The sequence below is a fragment of the Brachyhypopomus gauderio genome, chromosome 6, assembly GCF_052324685.1.
Source record: "Brachyhypopomus gauderio isolate BG-103 chromosome 6, BGAUD_0.2, whole genome shotgun sequence".
Classification (NCBI taxonomy): Eukaryota; Metazoa; Chordata; class Actinopteri; order Gymnotiformes; family Hypopomidae; genus Brachyhypopomus; species Brachyhypopomus gauderio.
In genome coordinates, this window is record NC_135216.1 from 9,305,506 (window position 1) to 9,328,164 (window position 22,659).

General features: G+C 44.8%; 1 protein-coding gene across 3 annotated transcripts in view; it reads left to right on the forward strand.

Annotated features, from left to right (window-relative positions):
• The window catches only part of phf14 (PHD finger protein 14), a 57,250-nt gene extending 44,651 nt beyond the window's left edge, over positions 1-12,599 (forward strand). For all 3 annotated transcript variants that reach the window (XM_077008521.1, XM_077008522.1, XM_077008523.1), the window contains exons 18-19: positions 11,337-11,438; positions 11,813-12,599. In XM_077008521.1, the coding sequence (XP_076864636.1) occupies positions 11,337-11,423 (87 nt within the window). In that variant the 3' untranslated portion in view covers positions 11,424-11,438; positions 11,813-12,599. The remainder of the gene's footprint in view (positions 1-11,336; positions 11,439-11,812) is intronic.
• Positions 12,600-22,659: the final 10,060 nt, after the last annotated feature.

The window sequence follows — 22,659 nt, forward strand, 5'->3', positions numbered from 1 at the left end:
GATAATCTGGAATAATTGCACTATCCAAGACAGCACTATCCAAAAGGTTAACATGTACATTATTAAAATAGGCTGCTCTTGGTACAGAGGGACATACTGCTTATACTTTGTTGCTTTCAGATTGTTGAATTGTAATTTCAATTGTTGAATTGCAGATTGTAATTTGTTTAAATTCTTGGAATTTATTTGACAATTCAAGCCAAGGTACAACTCATTAAGGTCTGGTACCAGTGTTTCAGTACCGTAGTGTTTTTTAAGGGCTGACAGTTAAGATGTGGCTTCAGTGTGGCAAATGTGGTTTGGTCCTAGACATGTAAATACCCAGGCTTACAGACATTTACATTAAGGGTTCAGTATTTTATTATGGTTTACTGATGACCCAGTTTACATTAGTAAGAAATAACATCAACAAAACCAAGAGATGGGAAATGGATGATGATATAATTGGTGAATTTGTTGTCTTTCTTTCCTTGAAGTATATACTTTTTTAAACCTCTGATTGCACTGGTCAATGATGATTTTGCTTAGATGTTGAATTCAGATATGCTGTTTCAGTTTCATCAGTAGTTTTTGTTCTGTATAAGGAGTACAGTAAGGAAAGTGGATGCCCTCTGTCTCAGCAGACTAGTGCTGGACACTAAATGTTCCTGGTCTAGGGTTAGGTCTAGGGTTAGGTCTACGGTTAACCCTAACCCTCACCCGAGGCTAAACGTAGGCAGAACTCATCCTAGATGTACATTTGTACAAAGTAATACTGTGATAACGGACTTACTTATGAAGTAATATGTTTGATGGAAAATTGAATTGCCCTTGTCACATAAAAACCAAACATGACGGTAAAAGAAAAATCTATAAACAGATTTGCATTCATCATAAAATACAGTGGTATTTTGCAAAATATATATATAAGGTCCACCTGTTATAGCTTTTGAAAATAAAATTAGCAGCATTTGCGATGGCCGCTTTGCTCTTTATGATGGAGCATGCCTGACGTCCGAAGCTTTAAGCTTTATTGGCCGGACGGTGGTGCGGCCGGAGGAGGGGCACGCTACACTCGTCACCCAGCGTGTGTGCTGTAGTCCGCCTGCCTGAGCTGGGCGCTGGGGCGCTGGGGCGTCTCCCTCCAGACTGCAGATGGATCAGTCTCAACTCACAACCTTCCTCCCCTATTCTGTTTAATGTTCAGCCACCAATTGGCCATCTCCTACACAAACACAGACTTATTTTTTAATAATTTGTTTTATTTTATTTTTCTTTCTTATTGAATTACTGTGTAATCAAAGTCAGTGTGCGCCTGCTTCCAAACCTAATTAAGTTAATAAATGCATCTGCTTTTCAATTTGTCTTTAAAAGGGCAGTGTGGCCCGCCGGGCTCTATCTGTGTGGAAAATGGAGGTTAATTGATGTTGCCAAAGAGAAAGTGAAATGTAAAAGGCGTGTGATGTGCCTGTGCGGTGAAAATGGTAACGCAGGTCTAGAGCTCCGCACCGAAATGAAAAGGTTAAAAGCAGATTAATTTCAATACAGATGTTTGCAGAATACAGACATTTGGCTTCATAAAGACTGGGCTGACCAGGATGAATTCACACTACAGTTTTTTTTATGTTTACAGATTTGTTTATTGTTTATTCATTTGTCACCTATTCAGTCTAAGCCATTAGGCACATCTTTGTCGGCCTGATTCTCGTGTGATCTTTTTGTACGTACAGTAAATGTTTTAATTCCGTAGCCATCAAACCAAAACATTACATTGTGTATTTATAGAAAATACATTTATTCCAAATGCACCCTTCAATAACAAGAGCCTCACTCCTTTACTCATAAATTCAGAAGATACAGATTCATGAGTCTTTCATCGGCCCAGTGGGCGCTGGAAGTCGGGCTGGAGGAAGTCAAAGGCGGCGAAGAAAGCCCGAGATTGGTGACCCGCTGCTCCGATATAAAGCCCAAGCTGATCTGAACAAAAGCGTTGGGCGGAAGTCAGGAAGCAGTGGAGAAAAGAGCTTTAGACAGAGGTAGTCATGCAGGCCACGGGGATTAAACAAGCACTCGCCTTTTTAAACGTGCGTGCCGAACCAGACCGCTCCCCAGAGCCCGTGCAAGAGCAGACACAATCCTGTATAATCACACACTCGCACATGGCCTGCGACGGTTGTGCTGTATGCCGTTCACTGCCTCTTGTACTTTCTCTCTCTCTCTCTCTCTCTCTCTCTCACACACACACACATTATGTGCACTTGCTTTCCAGTTTTAGCAGGTGCTATTGCTTGGTAGCACTGTATCCAGCCCTGCTCTTCCTCCTTGGGTTCCTCCTCCCTCTGCACCTCCTCGTACCCTCGGCCGAGACCGGGGCGTGATGCTGGCTGAAGGAGCCTGTTTGCTCATCCTCTCATTCTCTCCCATCATAACTGCTTGGGTGTTTGTTTTGATTTTTCTTAAGCAAAAATGCTTGTTTGCCACCGAGCGTATGAAGAAACCTTCACTAGCTGATAAGACCTGGTCCATGCTGACAGCTTCAGCCGCCATTACTCTGTGAGAACAGCCCACACTTGTACAGCAGCGTCTGTAGGTCGTCTGTACCTGCTACTGTTTGTTGTCATTTCTAATCTTCATTTTAGTCTTTCATGAGCTCCCACGTTGCCTTTGTTTTGCATACACAAGATGTCTGTAAACAGTTTTTATTGTGATTGCAGTATTCTTGAAAGCGTCTCCATTTGCGATTGTAGATTTCTTGAGACAAATATAAAATACAGACGGTGGACACTTGAGAAACTGGAATATACTTTAGACGGGAGGAAAAACCTACACGTCCATGGAAAATAAAAGGTTATAGAAAGCCATTTACGTTGAAATAGTTCTGATCATCACAAACACTGTCGCTTTCCTTCTTTTTCAAGCCTTGAATGGCGTAGGTTGGAGTTAAGTCTTTGACAGCATCTTGTGCCATTCTGAGAAGCCAAGTGCACTCTTACACAAGCACTATGGCTAAGTACCTTAAGTCCTGTAATGTACTGCAAATGCCACACTCGTAACCATTTTGCACGTAGTTGGTCTTGATGTTGTTGTTTTTTTAAATGCCATCTTAAAATGCAGCAACTTTACCATGATTCACCCTGTCCCTCAGATGTTAGTGTTGGTGGGCGGGGAGGGGGCGTCGACGTTAAAGAGGGGCGTCGCTCTTGCGCCAGAACCCGGCGAATGAAGAAGCAGCCTTAGTGTGAGATATGGAAGTGGGAGAGCGATTTGTTATCCCTTTCAGCCTTGACTCGTAGACGAGGACAGGGAAGCGTGCGGTCCGTTGTGGCCGCTCCACACGCACCGCCACTCAAAAGGCGGGGCCCACAGAGACACGCCCCTGGCCCCGCCCACAACTTGCACCATGCATGGTGCCATTTGTCACCTGGGTGAGGCGAGAGGTCCGCAGTGCCCAGTGTCATCTGACCTGTGGGGCTAATCTGTGGCAGGGACGCTGGTCTCCCAACAGATTTCTCTACTGATGCCTTTTTAAAAAGGTCACTGCAAATGGGTTACAACCTTTTGAGTTCTTGATTGTTTAAAAAAAATAACAATAATTGCTTCTCCCAGGATGACTTTGCACATGCAGTTTATCAAAAGATCACTTAATTATGTCTGCCTATCTAAAAATGGCAAAAGCAAAATAAAAAAAATAAATAAAACAAACAAAAAACCCACTTAAACACGACACATTGTGTTTAGTTTATGGGCGAGGGAGGCCCAGTGCGTGCCATGATGGGGTCAGGTTGTGGTGGCAGTGGACGCGTGGCCTGGCAGTAAAGGCTTTATTAGCCGGAGCTGAGTTCATTACGGCCGCTGCGCGTTCCCTTGCCTGCACAAGTTAGATAAACCTGGAGTCGTCGAAGGCCACGTCCGCCGCTGTCACCCCAGGGCCTCGCCGAATTGATTTGGGTAATAAAATGACAGTTCTGCTGTAATATACGGATGGCCTTTAATTCAACAGCCTGTGAGGTGCCGAAGAGGAGCTCGTTTGAGCGATTTCTCCTTCTTTTTTTTTACGCCCACGCACCGCCGCTGCCCGCGCTGTGATGGAGCGCTCCGCCAAATCCGCGACACATTTGAGGCGTCGCCTCAGACGAGAGTGTAAACAGCCCGGCGACCGCGCGAGCCTTGGGCACGAGCTCGGCTGCCCGCGGGTAGCCGAGCTCGTGCCCAAGGCTGAAGGCTCGCGCGGGCAGCCGAGCTCGTGCCCAAGGCTCGCGCGGGCAGCCGAGCTCGTGCCCAAGGCTCGCGCGGGAGTCGGAAGTATCGTGCGGCTGCAGTGGCGGTTGCGGTCCTGTCGTGATGGAGTGCCGCTTTCCCGCTGAGCGTCGGGTGGAGTTTGTCTTCAGAGCCACTTCCTGACCTTCAGCCTCCCGTTGTAGCCGGTGGGATTTATTGGCACTGTTGACTTGGTTGTTAACTGCGGAGGGTTTTACAAGTCAAATGGACACTTCGCTAAGTGCTGTAACGTTATTTATATATTTAATGTGGTGTTCAACGCAAAGCCCAGTTCTGAAGACGATTACCTTCACAAGCACCGTCATCAATCAGAGCCCTCGCACAATGACCTGCAAACAGCCTAATTAAGTTAGCCTAATTAACTTAATTAAATGTCTCACTCTGGCTGCTTTACTATGGAGAGTAAATTGAAAGAGAAAATAGAGATCATTACTCATCAGATTGGATGGCATTTGTTCAGCAGGGGGGAAAAAACTTTCTCTTAATATATATTGCTTAAGAATCGGGAGACATTTTTTTCCTATCATAAACATCAAACATCATATGTCTCTACTGCTGTATTTGTTTAAATACAAATGCTTTGCCAATACAAAATATGCAGTTTTCTAATAAAATAAGCTCTTTAATAATAACAACACTAATGATGTTCACTTCATATACCATTTTCCACAAACAAAGCTACAGAGATGCTGTTCTGTGATCCTCCTTTACACTATCTGAGCTGCCACCTGGATAACTGCAGTCCAGTGTCCAAGCACACTTTGAAGGTCAATTGAATAGGGCATACCGTAGAGGCTGGGTGAGCCGAGGGCACTGGGACCCTGGGGTGAACTCGGGCAGATGCGCCGTTTGTGACTGCTGTGTTATCTAAAGGTGAGTGTGATTTAGAGACATAGTATAGGGACCTTTGCAGGTCTGCGTGTGTGTGTGTGTGTGTGTGTGTGTGGGGGGGGGGCCCTGGTGTTTCCTTCACGCCGGTGGGCCTGGTGTGGTGAGAGAGTGAAGACGGAGGGAAAATCAATGCAGCCGAGTCACCTCCATCACTTTAACTAGGTGAGCCAGACGCCTCGTCCCCTCTCAGGGGCCAATTTGTGGAGTAAACAGGATCAGGGGCGGCGACGGCGGCCGTCCCCGCCGCTGCCCCTTCCACCATTACTCAACCCTGAGTGGGTTTTAATAAGCCCGCTACAGGGGGCTCTTACAGGCCCTCGCGCCCACGAGCAGATCACTCATCCCCAGGGTTCAAAACCTTCAGCACGCACACCTGCTAGCTTCCCACTTCTGCCCCGATGCTCGCGGTCAGCTCTCTGCTGGAGCGTGACCCGGTGTCCTCCGCATTTCTGGGACGACCTGCTCGGGGAATGTTAACACACACACACACACACACACACACTGGGGGCTTCTCAGTGGAGTGAGGCCAGAATGACTTTGAGCAGGCTGGCTTTGACGCTTTTCAAAGTGTAATGCTTTTGCAATAACATGCTATTTATAGTCCGCGGTGATTCAGTTTTCTCTTCGGCTAGAGCAAATGCATCAAAAGACTCAAATCAAAGTCTGAATATAATAAACAAATATGCGTCTAAATAACCATGCCAAGGATTGTGGACTGTAACCTGATATGCAACACTTTTGACCTTGGGTTTCATCTGCAGTGGCAGGTGTGTTGGTGGCGAGGTTATTCCCTCACTCTACCTTACCAAACAGGGAGGAGTCGCGGCGTGGGGGCTCCGACACGGCCCTCCTACTGCGGGAATGACCGTGAGGCTGCAGGAGAGAACAGACCCCCTCCCGCATGCATTATTAATACAGGCTGAAGTGACCTTATCACACCCCTCGAAGGTGACACTGAGCAGACTATGGGTCCGTAGCACTGACGCACTACTGCTTACTGATTGAGCTGTCGGCGTGAAGAGCACTGCACTTCGTAAACATAAACACTGTGCAGATGCCGAGTGTAAAGGACTAAACGACTTAAAACTGATATTAACAAACAGGGGGAAGGTCTTGACAAGCATCCACTGTAGAAGGAATGGAGTTAATGCAGGGTGATATTTATTTTTGTGCTACGTATTAGATATAGAATGGTGCTGCTCTACTAATTGCATATCAGGTTGCTAATCGGATTCTAAAAACTTTAGCTAGACGTTTACTAACATTTATACTTGACACTTGTTCTTCACAGTCCCTGTTCTTAAAAAAAAAAAAAGCCTAATTTGTGTGCACACATTCTCTGGAAGAATTACATTCTCGGGAAGTATCTGCAGAAGATTGTGTCTCTTGGCTCCTATAAATCTTGCTAATACAGTCAGTGCATGACTTCCAGTCACCAAAGATTCACTTTCTTGGCAGCTGGCATCTCCAGTCCTGCTTCAGCCCAGTGTAGGGAGTGCACACCCCCCCACCCATACCCCCACCCCCCCCATACTCCCTCCCCCAACCATTCTGAGCTAAACAGCCTCTCCTCAGGCCCCCACACCTCAGCCACACAGCGAGGCAGCCGTGTGTGTGGAGGGTGTGGTGCCCCAGCCTACCCAGGGCCTGCCACGCTTCCCCGGGCTTCATTACGCGCCCCTGCCATCACTCACCATACAGCAGCCCCCCCGATGCGCCTCATCTGCCTCACCTGCCAATCCATCTTGTAGTTTGCCACTTTATTGGTGCGCTGTTTAATGTCCCGGCTTTTATGGCTGCTGTTGGTGAGCTTTTATTCAGCTCTCTTTCTTACCCAACAGTGAAAGTCCAGCAAACGAAGCAGCCAATTTGCCCAGAGTTTGGGCACTCACAGTTATTTGTATTTATTTGTGATTTAATATTATGCTCTAAATATCTGAAATTGGAAATGGAGAGAAAGTACTGCTTCTCACCGTATATTTTTCCACTAAACATCAGGCCTTATCAGATGCTGGCCCGAAAAGAGAGAAAGAAAGAAATCTCTGGCTTGTGCATTTTACCGCTGATTTAATTAGCTGTCTTCCCGTAAGTTCACCTCGGTATCTGTCACGCCTCACTAAAATGGAAACGCGTTCTTGGGGAAAAAGGCAGATTAATGAATGCCCTTTGTAATAAACGCAAATGGGAAGCGCAAATATGCCCAGTCATGAAATTTAATTGTGCTTTCTAGTGACGAGCTTTGGCTGGGACGACGGGAGAGAGAAAGCGCGAGGGAGAAGAGCAAAGAGAGGGAAGCAAAGAAAAACAAAGGGAGGGAAAAGAAGTGAGGAAAGGGTGAGGTGATGAGGCCAGAGGTGGTTCAGTGTAGCATGTAACACACCGCCTTAGCCGTCTAATGACGCGGGTGTTTATGGCTCAGCCGTGATATCCGCCACTCTGCCAAACGCCTTTAACTCACTTAGGCACGCCTAAGACTTTTACTAGCACGAACATTTAATCTCTCGGACGGTGTTTAGTTCTATAATTTATTTAGCCCATGTTTATTTAAACAAACGTCGTGCGAAACAGGTACTCCGCCATACTCCAAGCAAACGTGTTGGACGTTCCCTTGGTCCTGCGGAGAAGTCCGTCTCCTCATGACACTTCGGGTCTTTGGGATGGCAGATATGTGGATGTTTTTCCCCCGTCTGCGCTCGGCGGTTGGGAGAGTGGTAATGAGCATCCGTCCATCGCGCTGGCTCCCCCTCCACGCATGCCTCCACTTTCCCGCCTTTTCTGTGCCCTGTTCCCCTGCATGTTCCCGCCGCTGCTAACACGCTGTGTGTTTTCAGCCTATTTACGGGACATCAATCTGTCCTGCGCCGCGCGGCCCGGCTCACAGATGCACGGCGGCACCTATCAAACAGGAGGAGGCACTAAAGCCGCTTTTCACCACGCCACATAAAAGCCACTTCCTGTGCACTGCGGACGCGCTCGCCAGTAAATACAGTAGAAGCAGAAAACACGATAAGGAAATAAGTCATACTAATTAGGCGGTTAATTCTTTGAGGACTGCAGTGGCTTGATAAAGGATGCTAAAGCTCATTAAAGAAAAAGCGCTGTTGTCATTTTTGAATTCTTTTTTATTTATTTATTTATAGATTTTTTAAAACCCAGCTTTATTTTAATCCCACTTTATGAAGTTCACTCTGTGCGCGTGCGTGCATGCGTCTGTGGGCGTCTGTGAATGCGCGTGTGTGCTCGCGCGGGGTTCGATGGGGAAGAGGAGAGGTAGGAGGGGTCAGAGCAGCGCGAGACCGTCCCCGTCTCCAAGACATTAACGCTCCGCAAGCTTTTGTTGCCACCTAGGGTTCAATCTGCACTCTCGCCTTTTCCATCATCGCTAACAGCATTACTCTCTCTCTCTCTCTCTCTCTCTCTCTCTCTCTCTCTCTCTCTCTCTCTCTCTCTCTCTCTCTCTACCCATTTAAAATCTAAGATGCAATTAGAATAGAGAATGTGGCATTTCATTAGCATACATGTGGAGTTTGAGTTTGCCAGAGGGCTGGCTTCCTCACGGCGGTGACTGGCAGACTGGTCTCCCCTCTCCTCCCAGAGGAGAGTGATGGAGATATCCCACAAAGCCACTGCCTGTCAGCTCCGTCGGGCCTGTAGAGAGCCACCGTCCTCAAGATGGCTCTGCCTCGCAAAGAAAATGTCACCCTGTCAGCAAAAAAGAAAAAAAAAGGAGCCATGGATCCCTCTATATGAAAAGGATTTGAGATGGAAGGTGTGTAGAATGACATAAATAATACCTGCCAGTTTGGAATACTCCTCAAGTGTGAAGTAATCCATTCTTGTTTAGACCTACACATGTAAAATGAGAGATTTCTATAGTTTAAAAAACTAGTTTTAAAATTTACAGTTTATTTTGGGTGGGAGAGCTGCACCTGCATAGCCATGTCACCATGGCAAATGCGATTTTTAAACTAAAATTTCATGTTAGAAATATTTTTTCATAAAAAGGAAAAGCAAACACATTTTTTGAAAGAAAACAACACCAGAAAAATGAAACATTTAATAAAGGGTTTTTCATTTATATTTATATATTGAGGAGTGTGTCCAATTTAGATTTATTGGATTGCTTAGCAAGTACTGACTTCATGTGTGACACCTCAAATTGTTTGTTGGTGTTTAAATTTCAGAGCAGTCCACTGTATCTAACAGGCCTGGGCATTGTGTGTGTTGTGTGTTTTCACACTCTGGAGGTTTAAACAGTGGCCCGCCAGGCCGTCCCCGCTGCTGCCCTGTCCGACACTTCAGTTTCTCTACCTCACACGGGATTCTGACTACTTCACGAGTGTAGCCGACGGCAACTGGGTCCCAGCTGTAACTCATGAGCCGAAACGAGTTGTCTCCCGGCGCCCAGGGGAGAGGGGCGGGGGGGCGCAGGGCGGGACGCGCAAATCAGTCCCCGAGCGCCCGGTAGTAGCGGTGTCATCCCTGCCCCAGGGCCACACTCTAAATCACCAACAGTGGGGAGTGGGGAGGGGGGGTGGTTGGGTAAAGAGGTAAAAAGGGGCACTTTAACCTAACTAAAGCACTTAGCATGCGGTGGGCCCCACACTCCCAACTTGTTTCTCATTTAAGCACCGACTGGCCTGGCGATAACGAATGGAGCCACAGGTAATTGGAAAATTGGCAGGCTTGTCTGGGAGATTTGGTGGATGGCACGGGCAGATCCGACACTCGGGTTCATGAGGTGTCGGTGCTCTCTGAGATTTATGCCCCCCTGAGGCCTAGCAGCAACAAAGTACCCAGAGTTCAGGAAAAAGTACCACATTTTTCATAAGGGATCGGCTCTATATCAGAAGTTACCTCCAGACAGAGACTCCGGGCTGAGACACTGTCAGCCGAAACAAAACTTCCTCAGCAGATTAAACTGCTGCTGTTCACATTTACCTGGCTAAGAGGCCTCAATCCCAGAGGTCTGAAAACGCCTTTCACATATGTCATATGTCAAATGTTGTGAGTCTGCCTTACATTGGGGTTGCACAGTAGCTGAAGCATTTTACCAGCCCTTGATATTATTTTAGTGGTCACAGAAAATGCTACAGACTTTTTGAACTCCATAAGAATGAGTGAAACGTTCCATCACAGATACACAGTGTGGAGGGCAGTAACCGCAGAACAATAAGGGAGCCTGATGCTGTCTAAGTGGAGGTGTCATTTCTTGTGTGTGTGTGTGTGTGTGTGTGTGTGTGTGTGTGTGTGTGTGTGTGTGTGTGTGTGTAAATCCAGCCATGGCAGCGGAGTGACACGAGGGCAGTGTGTGGTTAGGCATAGGTGATCACCCACAGCTCTGTGTGGATGTGGGCATTAACCTCAGGAAGAGGCGATAATTGCATCTGTCAGACTCATTTAACTGCCGAGATGGCCGTCGTTTTCTATTTACGTCCCGCTCTAAATCTACGGGGGCTCTAAACGACGCCGGCACGATGCCCACTCGCTCCACCACCTTATGTGTTTGTGGATAGCTACAAGATAACTACACAGAAAAATGTCCCCTGACCGCTGTACTGTACAATACTCCATTAAAAATGTCCCCTGACCGCTGTACTGTACAATACTCCATTAAAAACGTCCCCTGACCGCTGTACTGTACAATACTCCATTAAAAATGTCCCCTGACCGCTGTACTGTGCAATACTCCATTAAAAACGTCCCCTGACCGCTGTACTGTGCAATACTCCATTAAAAACGTCCCCTGACCGCTGTACTGTACAATACTCCATTACAAATGTCCCCTGACCGCTGTACTGTACAATACTCCATTACAAATGTCCCCTGACCGCTGTACTGTACAATACTCCATTAAAAACGTCCCCTGACCGCTGTACTGTACAATACTCCATTAAAAATGTCCCCTGACCGCTGTACTGTACAATACTCCATTAAAAACGTCCCCTGACCGCTGTACTGTACAATACTCCATTAAAAATGTCCCCTGACCGCTGTACTGTACAATACTCCATTAAAAACGTCCCCTGACCGCTGTACTGTACAATACTCCATTAAAAACGTGCCTGAACGGCGAGAATGTTTTCTGACGACAGCGGGCAGTGATGCTTTAGTGGCCCATGGACATGTGCTCTGTTATGACTAATTCTACTTTGTTGGACTTCAACGAGACACTGTCTGCTTTTCAGGAGGAGGAAGACGTCCCGGAGGCCGAAGAAGAGTCCGTGAAAGAGGAAACGGCAGAGGAAACTGAAGTACCTCACTTCCTGCAGTAGTGTCACGTTCACACAGTCAGTGTCCTCTCCTTCAGTTCCCTTTGAATTCAGATTCTGCCAGTAGCATTTAACCAGCACTACCAGAATTTTTTTTTTACCTCTGTTGATTTATTGCTAGAGACATTAAACTGATTTGTTACTGAAATTCAATTGTTTAGTGGCTAGCCATGAATAAAAAGAAAGTTGTCAAGTTATATATGTTGCTCACAAAAAGCACGAAGCCATCTTTTGTCTCTAAGCATTTTTCCTGCTATATATATTTTTTCTGACTTGATAATATATGATTATCTACATGTAACTCTGAAGTACATTTAGACTGATGCTAAGAATGTGTATGTGAAACTGAAGGTGATTGCACTGACATCTTGTCAACACCATTTATATTACAGTTGCCATCTGTAAACCAATGAGATGAGTCACAAACTGACTTTCAGCAGTCTAAGGGACGCGATGGCTGGGAGTTGAACCCTACAGGGGCAAGACCGCGTGTCCGTCCTCAGTCTCCTGGAATCGTGGTGTTCTGGAGTCACACTGGACACCCGGCTGTCCTTGGATCTGCATTCCGAAGCAACCTCTACCTGATACTGTGCCGTGTTTGGGCGGGAAACCCAGTCCACACATTTTATTCAGCTTATTTTCATACACTAAATGGCCCTGCGTGCGAATGTGAACATCCTGTGTGATATATATATATATTTTTAGATATCTTTCACACATTTCTTTCTGTACAGAGAGAGATAAGAACTATTGTTATATATTGTTGATTCTCCCACATCTGTCCGCATTTTTTTTCCATACCCACCTGTGTGTGTCCATTACACAGAGCGAGACAACAGCCAATACAGTACGTTCTACATTATTATGATGTATTTACATTGGCTGAAATGCTTTTGCAGCACCACGTGAGAGTAAATAATTATTAATAGCCCTCAGAGATCAGAACAAACCCTATTTTTGCACTTTTTACAATACTCGGCATACAGAACTGTGCAAGGCCGCACCTGCTAGCACACGGTCTCGTATAGTGCAGCTAGTCAATGGTGGGCCAGGCGTTTAGATTCTTGCTTTCGTTTCAGAATTTTGTAACACTATGCCTGCTACAAGAGTTTTCACAAGAGTCTGTATTTAGGTACTTTGTAAATGTGTAATTCTTAATAAACATCACTTTACACCCTGGCTACTGATGTTTAACTCTACCCACCTAACCGACTGCAGTTCGACATGAAATTGCAGCACTGCAGTTTTTTAATGAGACTACTAAACTGACCCTAGGGCCCGTGGGTTCTGCTGCCCCTCCCTGCTCGGGGCGGTCCGGTCAGCGTCGGCCAGCTGGCATGCTCCTCCGACTGGCTTGTCCTCAGAAGCATGAATGTGTAATGTGTTACCGTAAGCCCGAAGTATATGTGATATGTGTCCCTGGAAGACTGAACATGTGTGATGTGTTGCGTCCTCGGAAGCCTGAACATGTGGCGTCCACTGCGTGGAGAGAGGGGAGAAAGAAAAAAATAAAAATACTGGTGGATCTCTATTGTGCTGGCAAACTACCCCCCCCCCCCCCCCCTCCCCTCCCTTCGGTCATGTCTGGGCTTTCTGACATTAATCCATTGAGGGGTGTAATTCCAATTTGTTTCAAAGCAACTATTAATTTACCCATTTCAAGGCCATGCAGGAGGGAACCCCTGTAAGGCCGCTGAAGCATGAAAGACATTCTCTGGAGGACTGTCTCTTTTTGCCAGAGTGGGCAGGAAGCCGTGCGGGCGATTGATGCGCTTTGATGAGGTGTCGTGGGCTCGTGCTGCTGGTGGAGACGGGCCCCCTGCAGCCCGGCTCCCAGCATGCCTTGTGAGGAGGATGTCATTAGGGCTGTGAAAACGGCGTCGGGCGTGCTAATGTCAGAGTGGCCCGCTCAGTCAGATGCTCCGAGCTCCCCCTGCCCCGGAACGGACGCCCTCGGCATACCAAGCGCACCATTAATGATAAGCAGCCACTCCGAGATCAGGCTTGTGGTCTACAAGTAGAGGTCTGAAGAACATGCACTCCCATTAAAAGTCTTTAAAAGACCAAAGTGGCCAAAGCTGGAACACTGAAAAGAAAATGACTGTAATGATCATGACATGTTCGCTTCCTCATTTCCTTCAAATGGCCAAGACTGTTAACCTTAAGATGTATTGTCTTTATATGGGGCAGCTTTTTCATTAGAATTTTTTTTTTTTTTTTAAACCGAACGTGCATTAAGGAGTGAATGCCGACTCTACTCAGGGCAGTGGGCCCAGGGAGCAGACCCAGGGGATTTGAGACAGTTTCTCCCCCTTCTGGATCACAGTTTCCATGATTCACTGTTGGCAGCCACAATTGTCATAATAACAAATAAAAATAACATTCAGTATGACACAATCAGTTAGAAACACCAAACGATGAATCCTTCCACTAAATGTGCTGGTTGTAGCTTGATTAAAACTGCACCAACTATGATGGACTAACATAAAGGAAAATGTTTGATAGACAAGTGATGGTATAAAATGCTCTTATAAGCTTGGGATCACAATTCTCTTATTCCACTAGAGTGTAGCAGTAACAATTTTATGAAATTCTTTAATGATAAGATTGATCAAATTAGGGAAAACATTACTGGTGCTATCTCAGAGCCTGTCAACATGCCAATGCACCTTGACAGCTGTCTGGTCAGCTCTGATGCCCTGTTAGAGTCCTTCTCCCCAATTGGTCGTGAGGAGCTTATTTCACTGGTGAAATCTGCTAAACCCTCCACATGCATACTAGATGCTGTACCAACCCATCTACTTAAAGAATTACTGCACAGCAATGTAGAACCGTTGCTTACTATAATAAATTATTCTCTGAGCCTGGGCTAGGTTCCCAGTTCATTTAAACTTGCAGTCATCAAGCCGCTAATTAAAAAACCTGGTCTTAACCCCCAAGAACTGTCCAACTATAGGCCAATTTCGAATCTGTCCTTCATATCCAAAATTTTAGAGAAAGTAGTTTCTTCACAACTCTCTTCCTTCTTACAGACAGAACATGTCTTAGAGTTATTTCAGTCTGGATTTAGAGCTCATCACAGCACTGAAACAGCACTAACTAAAGTACTGAATGATCTCTTAATATCCTCTGATAAAGGACACATTTCGTTTCTCATACTGCTAGACCTCAGTGCTGCTTTTGACACCATTGATCATAATATTCTACTTAATAGACTGGAGACAATCATTGGCATAAGAGGTCAAGCACTCTCCTGGTTCAGGTCCTACCTGACAGATCGTTACCAATTTGTGCTAGTAAATAACGAATGCTCTGAGCATTCTAAAGTAAAGTATGGTGTCCCACAAGGATCTGTACTGGGCCCCATATTATTCTCATTATATATGCTACCACTGGGCACTATCATTCGTAGGCATGGTATTAGCTTCCATTGCTACGCAGATGATACTCAGTTGTATATATCTTCTAATCCAGATGATACCACCACAACTCTCAAGATTGAGAACTGCGTCCAGGATATTAAAAACTGGATGGCGTCTAATTTTCTTAAACTAAATTCTGACAAGACTGAGATACTGATTCTTGGGCCTAAAGCTGTTAGAAGCAATTGGGCTGATATTCCCCTTACCCTAGATGGTTTTTCAGTAACACCAAAATCTACTGCAAAAAGTTTAGGTGTCACTATTGATTCTGATCTTTCATTTGACACACATGTATGCAATGTCACTAAGGCTGCCTTTTTCCATTTACGTAATATTGCCAAGCTGAGACACTTACTTTCATTAGCTGATGCAGAGAAGCTAGTTCATGCTTTTGTCTCGTCGAGATTGGACTACTGTAATAGTCTTCTAATTGGATGCTCTAAACAGTCCATAAAGAAGCTACAACTTGTACAAAATGCCGCAGCTAGAGTCCTAACCAAGGCTAGGAAATTCGATCATATTAGTCCCACTCTCGCCGCACTACACTGGCTGCCGATTAAATATCGCATTGAATTTAAAGTTCTCCTGTTAACCTATAAGGCGTTAAATGGTCTTGCCCCACAATATCTGAGTGAACTCATTGATTACTACAACCCATCTCGCCCTTTGCGCTCCCAAAATGCTGGATTTCTCGTAGTTCCAAAAATTAGTAAAACTACAGCCGGAGGCAGAGCTTTCTCTTTTAAAGCCCCTCAATTATGGAATAGCCTTCCAGCTCCAATCCGAGACTCTGACACAGTTCCAATCTTTAAATCTAGACTTAAGACTCACCTGTTTAGTCAAGCCTTCAGCTAAAATTCCCCTTGTAAGGTGTAGGGGCTTGGGGGCCCCCAGACGTTGAGATTTCTGGTGATTTGAGATGTTGATGCTGTCATCCAGCTGTGTCTTGGCATCACTCTATTTGTGACTATGACTTGACTGGAAAGCAATGTCTCAGTGAGCCCTCATGCCTGTGGTCACCTCTGAACCTCTCCCTTTAGTTATGCTGCTATAGATTAGTCTGCCGGAGCCACATGCTGATCATTGGCACGTGAGCTACGTACATTTAAATCAACGGTGGTTTAAATTCATGTCCACTCAGTCTGTATTATCTATCTTCTTGCATGGCTCTACCCAAGACGATTGGATACAGGCACCTGCAGGCACCTGGGGGATGGTCTGGCTGCCGGTGGATGTGCTGATACCGGGGTTCACCTGGGGAGTAACACTGCAGTCGGAGCCTACAATACCAGCATCACTGCTCCGACACGGAATGAAAGCCTGGCATTCATCAACAGACATTTACAGTGACAATATCAAAACCCAGAACTTTCAATTCTACCTTTTACCTAGTCTGATTGTGTGAATTATGTGTGACTTGTGTATTTGTGTGTTAACGGGCCGCCCAATGGAGGATGGGTTCCCTTTTGAGTCTTGGTTCTCCCGAGGTTTCTTCCTATTCCCCACCATCATAGGGAGTTTTTCCTCGCCACTGTCGCCTTTGGCTTGCTCATTAGGGTTCTGGACCCATAGTATTGTTAACCTTGTAAACCCTGTAAAGCTGCTTTGCGACAACTTGAGTTGTTAAAAGCGCTATACAAATAAACTTTGATTAATTGATTGATTGGGATCAAGAACTGATTCTGAATCATATATTGTGGCTACAGTTCAAAGGTTCAAGGAGTTGCTACATTGATAGCTTTGTATGGGATAATGGAGGGATGTAAGAATCGCTGGCTATATGAGTGCCATCAGTATGAAGTGCTATTATGCGCTTTGGGTCAGCAGTTAAATCTTTCTGCCAGATTTGCTGCTCAAATAAGTATAAATATGAGATGAGTGGATGCTGACAGTGAAATACAGGCCTCTTGTCCCTTCTCTGTATTCACAGTAATTTTCACTATGCTTAAATATATTTTCACTATTCATCAGCATTGGCCACTGTATCTTGAGAACATAGCATTTAAAAGCGGTTCCATATCTTTTCTGCAATTTATTTTCTTGCGGGTTTGCGTTTGTCCAGCTCTGAGTCGATCTGAGAGATTGGTCAGAGAGCGTTTCTTCTTATGAGCTTTGAAGGCATTACTTCCACCGCTCCATTTGAAATAAACAAGATACAGACATTTCAGATGTCAGTTTAAATATTTCTCCTGACTTTCTTGTTTGTCGTCAAACCAGAAAGTACTTGAAGGCCAAGGAAAGCAGATTAATTTCCATTACCTTTCATTCTTAGTCATGTTTTGCATACGATGGCCTTATCCAGATCAGTTTAGATTGATCTTTGTGCTGACAGATTCTGTCTGCCCTAAACCTTCCTGTTAGTGTCTATCAGTGACTAATTTCCCACCATGTTCCCTGACGATTAAAACAGTAAGGATTCACTTTAGCAGACAGAGCGACATTTTGATTAGAGCTTTGAATGGTGTCCCTGGCTCGCTCTCTCTCTTTCTCTCTCTCTCTCTCTCTCTCTCTCAATATCAGTCTTTCTTTTTCATTCTCTCTCTCTGTTTTAATTGCTGTGAATAATGCTTAAAATAACATTTCCGAAGTACCTGAGAGCTGCTTACATGACCTTTTCCAGGCTTTGCTGTGTTGTGACAGTCATTTTGAAGTCCTTAATGCACTCATAGTGTGCTTTGCTCAAAAGTAGTGTTGGCAGGGTGCTAATCTCTACCACTCAACACCTCTCCACACACACTCATTAAGAGCAGAGGTCCTAGAAGGGACTCTGACACCTTGGAGCTGAACGTGTTAATAACTTGCATTTATGAATCTAAAAGATTATCACATTTAAAGGTTTTAGGGATTTAATTTAAAATGTTTTACATTTGATTCTACATTTGCAAGACTGAGCTTATTGAACAAAAAACTTCACAATTAAAGTAAAATCAAACTTGAGGGAATTGTTAATGTTCTAATTATTATGGTTTTATGAATGTTTAACCACAATTATTAAAATATTAACATTAAGTTAACACAATACTATTAATAGTATTAATAATACAATTCTCTCTCTTTTTTCTCATGAAACTGTATTTTTTGTACTCAGTCAAGAACTCTTTTCCTGTAATGCTTTTAACATTAAAAGGTTGCTTTTCACTGTCTCTGGTACCTGTAAAATTTACACCCACATAAAAAGGTAAATACCTTGCAAGGCCTTACTGATATAAGCTACTGATTGTCTGCCTATTAGGATTTTATGGTGGGTGTAATTCAGATGGAGTTGCCATGGCTTTCCAGCACTTGGTCTGGCTTCCTAGACTCCGCTGGGCATTCCCCAGAGACTACTGACACTACTGACACTGAACACATTACTCTGCAAGTCAGCCTATGAAACTGAAGAAAAAAATGACATTTTCATTTTAAACAAAATAACAGTGTAATACCGTAAATTAACATTGAATTCTAAAGCCATTTCCTGTTTTTCCATAACTTCTTTAAATCCACCTTATATGATATCTATGTATTATTAAAATGTTCACAAAAATCTCAGCTCTCATCCTGCCATTTGACCCAGAGACTAAGTAAATGGATAATATGGCCATATTAATGAATATTAATGGTTCTGAAGCATGAAGACTTTTTTTGTCCTTTTGTGAACTCCTATAACTTCAAGAACAGTTCCAGTTCTGACCTTTCATAGGAGTGTAAGTACCCTTAACGATCTGAGCAATCAATTTCAATAAGTCAAGATATATTTATCTGAATGTTTTAGATCAGTATAATAACAGGGTGTAACAATGTAATAACATTTGTTATAACAAAGTAATATAATTTAAATAGTAACATATCAATGTGTCTATGTAAATGCAATATGTAATTACAAGCTATTACAGTATAATAAAATATTAATTGTATTTTTACTGCACCTTATTATTACATATTGTTATTATAGTTCTCATTATCTAAAACATTTAATATAGCGACTTATATTACTTGAATCTTTACAAACATTTCTAATTGAAATCTCAATTGATGATTCCTCAAATATTTAAGGGTTCCCACAGTCCTGTAAAGGTCAGAGGTTGAGGTGTTTCTGAAGAAGAAAATGTTATAAGAATCTACACAGACTCTCCAAAAGGCCTAACCAAACAACCCCTAATTAATGGTCTTTTAAAAAATCTAATACCAACATATCAAATGACTGCAAAACTGAATCCTGTCAAGAATTTGACCAGTATGTCTACATGTACTTCAGTAACACACTACATGTACTTCGGTAACACACTACATGTATTGAATAAACATAACAAGTACCAAGTCAACTCATTTTTAGTTTTGATCATAACACATTTTGTATCTCTATGGGTCCAGATCGCTAATGAGCAAGCCAGTGGCGACAGTGGCAAGGAAAAACTCCCTATGACTACAGATAGGCTTCATGAGCAAAGATACACTATATGAACAAATGTATTGGGGCACACCTCTTAATCATGGATTTCAGGTGTTTAATCCAATCAACCTTTTAGGTTCCTGGTGTTTCATGAGTGAATTATTGTGTATCGGATTTCAAGAAGCCAATTAATGAAATGTCTTCTCTCCTAAATATTCCTCGATCAACACTGAGGGATATTAATGAAAAGTGAAAGCATTTAGGAACCGCAGTAACTCAGCCGCAAAGTGTCAGACCACGTGAAGGTGCACGAGGTCTCTGAGTGCACACAGCGCAAACTCGCCGACGCTGACTCCATAATCTCCGAGCTCCAAACCTCCCCTGCCATTAACGTCAGCACAGGAAACAGGGCGCCATGAGCTTCGTGACCTCCATGGCCGAGCATCGGCACGCCAGCCCTACATCACCAAGCCCAATGCCAAGCGTCTGATGGAGGGGTGTGACGCACACCACCACGAAGATCTGGAGGGATGGAAACGTCTTCTGTGGAGTGAGGAATCACGCTTCTCCATCTGGCAGCATGATGGATGAGTTTGGGTTTGGTGAATGCCAGGAAAGCATTACCTGGCTGACCGCACTGTGCCAATTGTAAAGGTCGGTGGAGGAGGGATAATACTTAGGCTTGTTTTTTTAGGGCTTGACCTCAGCACCATAGTTCAAGTGAAGGGAAATCTCAATACTTCAGAATATTGTGGATAATTGTATGCTCGGCACTTTGTGTTTTTGGAAGACGTCTTGCTGTTCTAGCATGTTCCCCGGTGCACAAAGCAAGGTCCATAAAGGCATGGTTTGGCGAGTTTGGTGTGGAAGAGCCAGACTGGCCGGCACAGAGCCCTGACCTCAACTCCAGCAACCACCTTTGGGATTAAACTTGAACTGAGATTGTGAGTCAGGCCCCTCCGTCCAACAACAGTGTCTGAACTCACAGATGCACTCCTGGATGAATGGGCAAAAAAATCCCGCAGACACACTCCAAATTCTTGTAGAAAGATTTTCCAGAAGCTGTTACCGCAGCAGTGGGGGACCAACTCCATATTATTGCCTGTGGATTTAGAATGGAATGTCATAAAAGGTCCTGCAGGTGTAATGTGTATGTGTCCAAAAACATTTGTCCATGTAGTGCACCTGTGGCTGGGTCTAAATGGGATGAGTCTTATGTGCACCAGGTCAATAATAACTACTGCTAAAGCCAAAGTCGAAGAAGTGCTACGTTCCTGATGGGCCAAACTTAATCACCTAAGCTGAACGGCAGTGTGCAAGCACTTCACTGAATAGATAACTGAAGGCAAAACGCTGTGAAATTATGTAGGGACTAGAAACGGCTGTATTTTCCCGCAGAAGAGCTGTGAGGACAGACCCAGCATCTGGTCATGTCTGCGGGCTGCAGGCTTCAGGCAGACATAGACTGCAATTGTGCTTAGATTACGTTCATTTTACTTCATATTGTTATGCTCAATCCCCCTCCGCCTTTCACCAACTATTGATGTAATACTTTGAAATGACTTTATTTAACTTAAAAATTCAATGTGTTCAAGAGTCCGAAATCTAACACAGCAAGCATGGAGTTTACCTGTCACATGCTGGATTATGGTGGGAGAAAATCCCCTAGGGCTACACATCGCCCAATCACCACGCTCGTGCACTGTGAGCTGACGCTGTATTTCAAGGCTTGTTAGAACATCTGAAACGGCAAATGGCTCCAGTTGTTTTACTGCCATGCGCAAATCTCAGTTTTACTTCTTTCAAGTTAAATTTCCATCCAAATCTTCACTTGGTCCATTTTCTATTTGAACTGCGAATGCCAGCGGCTGGGAAATGCCATCCTGTGCGTGGACAGATTGGCGAGCACATCAGCGAGCTGCATCGACTTGCTCTGTGCAGCTGCCGTAGTTTAAGCCAAGAGGCATCCACTCTGTGCAGAGATGCCGCCATGCTGTGATCACAATGAGCTGCAAATGTCACAGTTTAATGCATTCTGCATCTGTGCCACGTAGCAGCCCCCTCCAGAACACGCAGACCTCCGTCTCAGCGCCCTGTGCCCCCTCTCCCCCTCCAGAACACGCAGACCTCCGTCTCAGCGCCCTGTGCCCCCTCTCCCCCTCCAGAACACGCAGACCTCCGTCTCAGCGCCCTGTGCCCCCTCTCCCCCTCCAGAACACGCAGACCTCCGTCTCAGCGCCCTGTGCCCCCTCTCCCCCTCCAGAACACGCAGACCTCCGTCTCAGCGCCCTGTGCCCCCTCTCCCCCTCCAGAACACGCAGACCTCCGTCTCAGCGCCCTGTGCCCCCTCTCCCCCTCCAGAACATGCAGACCTCCGTCTCAGCGCCCTGTGCCCCCTCTCCCCCTCCAGAACACGCAGACCTCCGTCTCAGCACCCTGTGCCCCCTCTCCCCCTCTTGCCATCGTCCTCCTCCTGTCGTCTTCCTCCTCTGCGCTCACATCGTATGCACTTCTGCACGGACTCTCTTGTGTCTGTGAGATTACAGAATATCTTTAATCTAAGGTCGGCATCGTGCAAAGGCTTGGAGAGAGAGGTGTGAAGAGATGCTTGTTGCAGTTAACAATTAAGAATTAGTTGTTATTAGACATTTATTAGAAATTAGTTAGTGAATGGGTCTTAGGTTGCACAAATGTACACACAGGCCTAGACTATATGCTAAAAGTTCACTTGCCAGTACCTTTCAGTGTTTAACTGACAGTGCTACAATGCAGAATTTCCTTACATTTCAGATTTAATTTAAGCAAATTAAATTGTTCAGAGATGTGCATCTGTAAAATGTGTCTGTAACGTTTGTGTGCCTCCCAAGCTTTTTCAAACTAACATTTGCTGAGACGTTCCATTATTACGTAGCCACAATGTTCCAGTGCTCCCCATGACCTGTCAAAGATAAGGAATCTGTGTCTTGTAAATTGCCCCCCCCCCCTCCAACCACCATCTGCCACGTAGTGTGTGCTGTGGAGCCAGAGACTGACTTGTGTGGAGACGCATGCCAACGTTGCCTCAAATCTCTGTGATGACATCATCTGTGGTTTTAACCAAAAACAAAGAGGCCAAAAACCCCAAAGTACATAAGGCATACAGACCTATTCACTTTGAGCAACATCTAGCCAGTCAAGCCAATCGAATTGCAAGCGCTCTTCTTAAAGCACTCGTGTTCTCATGTTGACAGCTTAGCTCCAGAATCAACCATGCCTCAAATAATTCTGAAATGTTAGTAAAATAAAATCTAGTCCTAATAGTGTGAGAATTGTTCCAGAGAGCAGCTTCACAATGATAGGTTTTTTGAAGAAGACAGTTCTTTGATCCTTTTACACATGTTGAGAATCATATTCTCAAACTGTTATACATTCTTCCACTATACTGAGTTGATGATTGCAAAACACA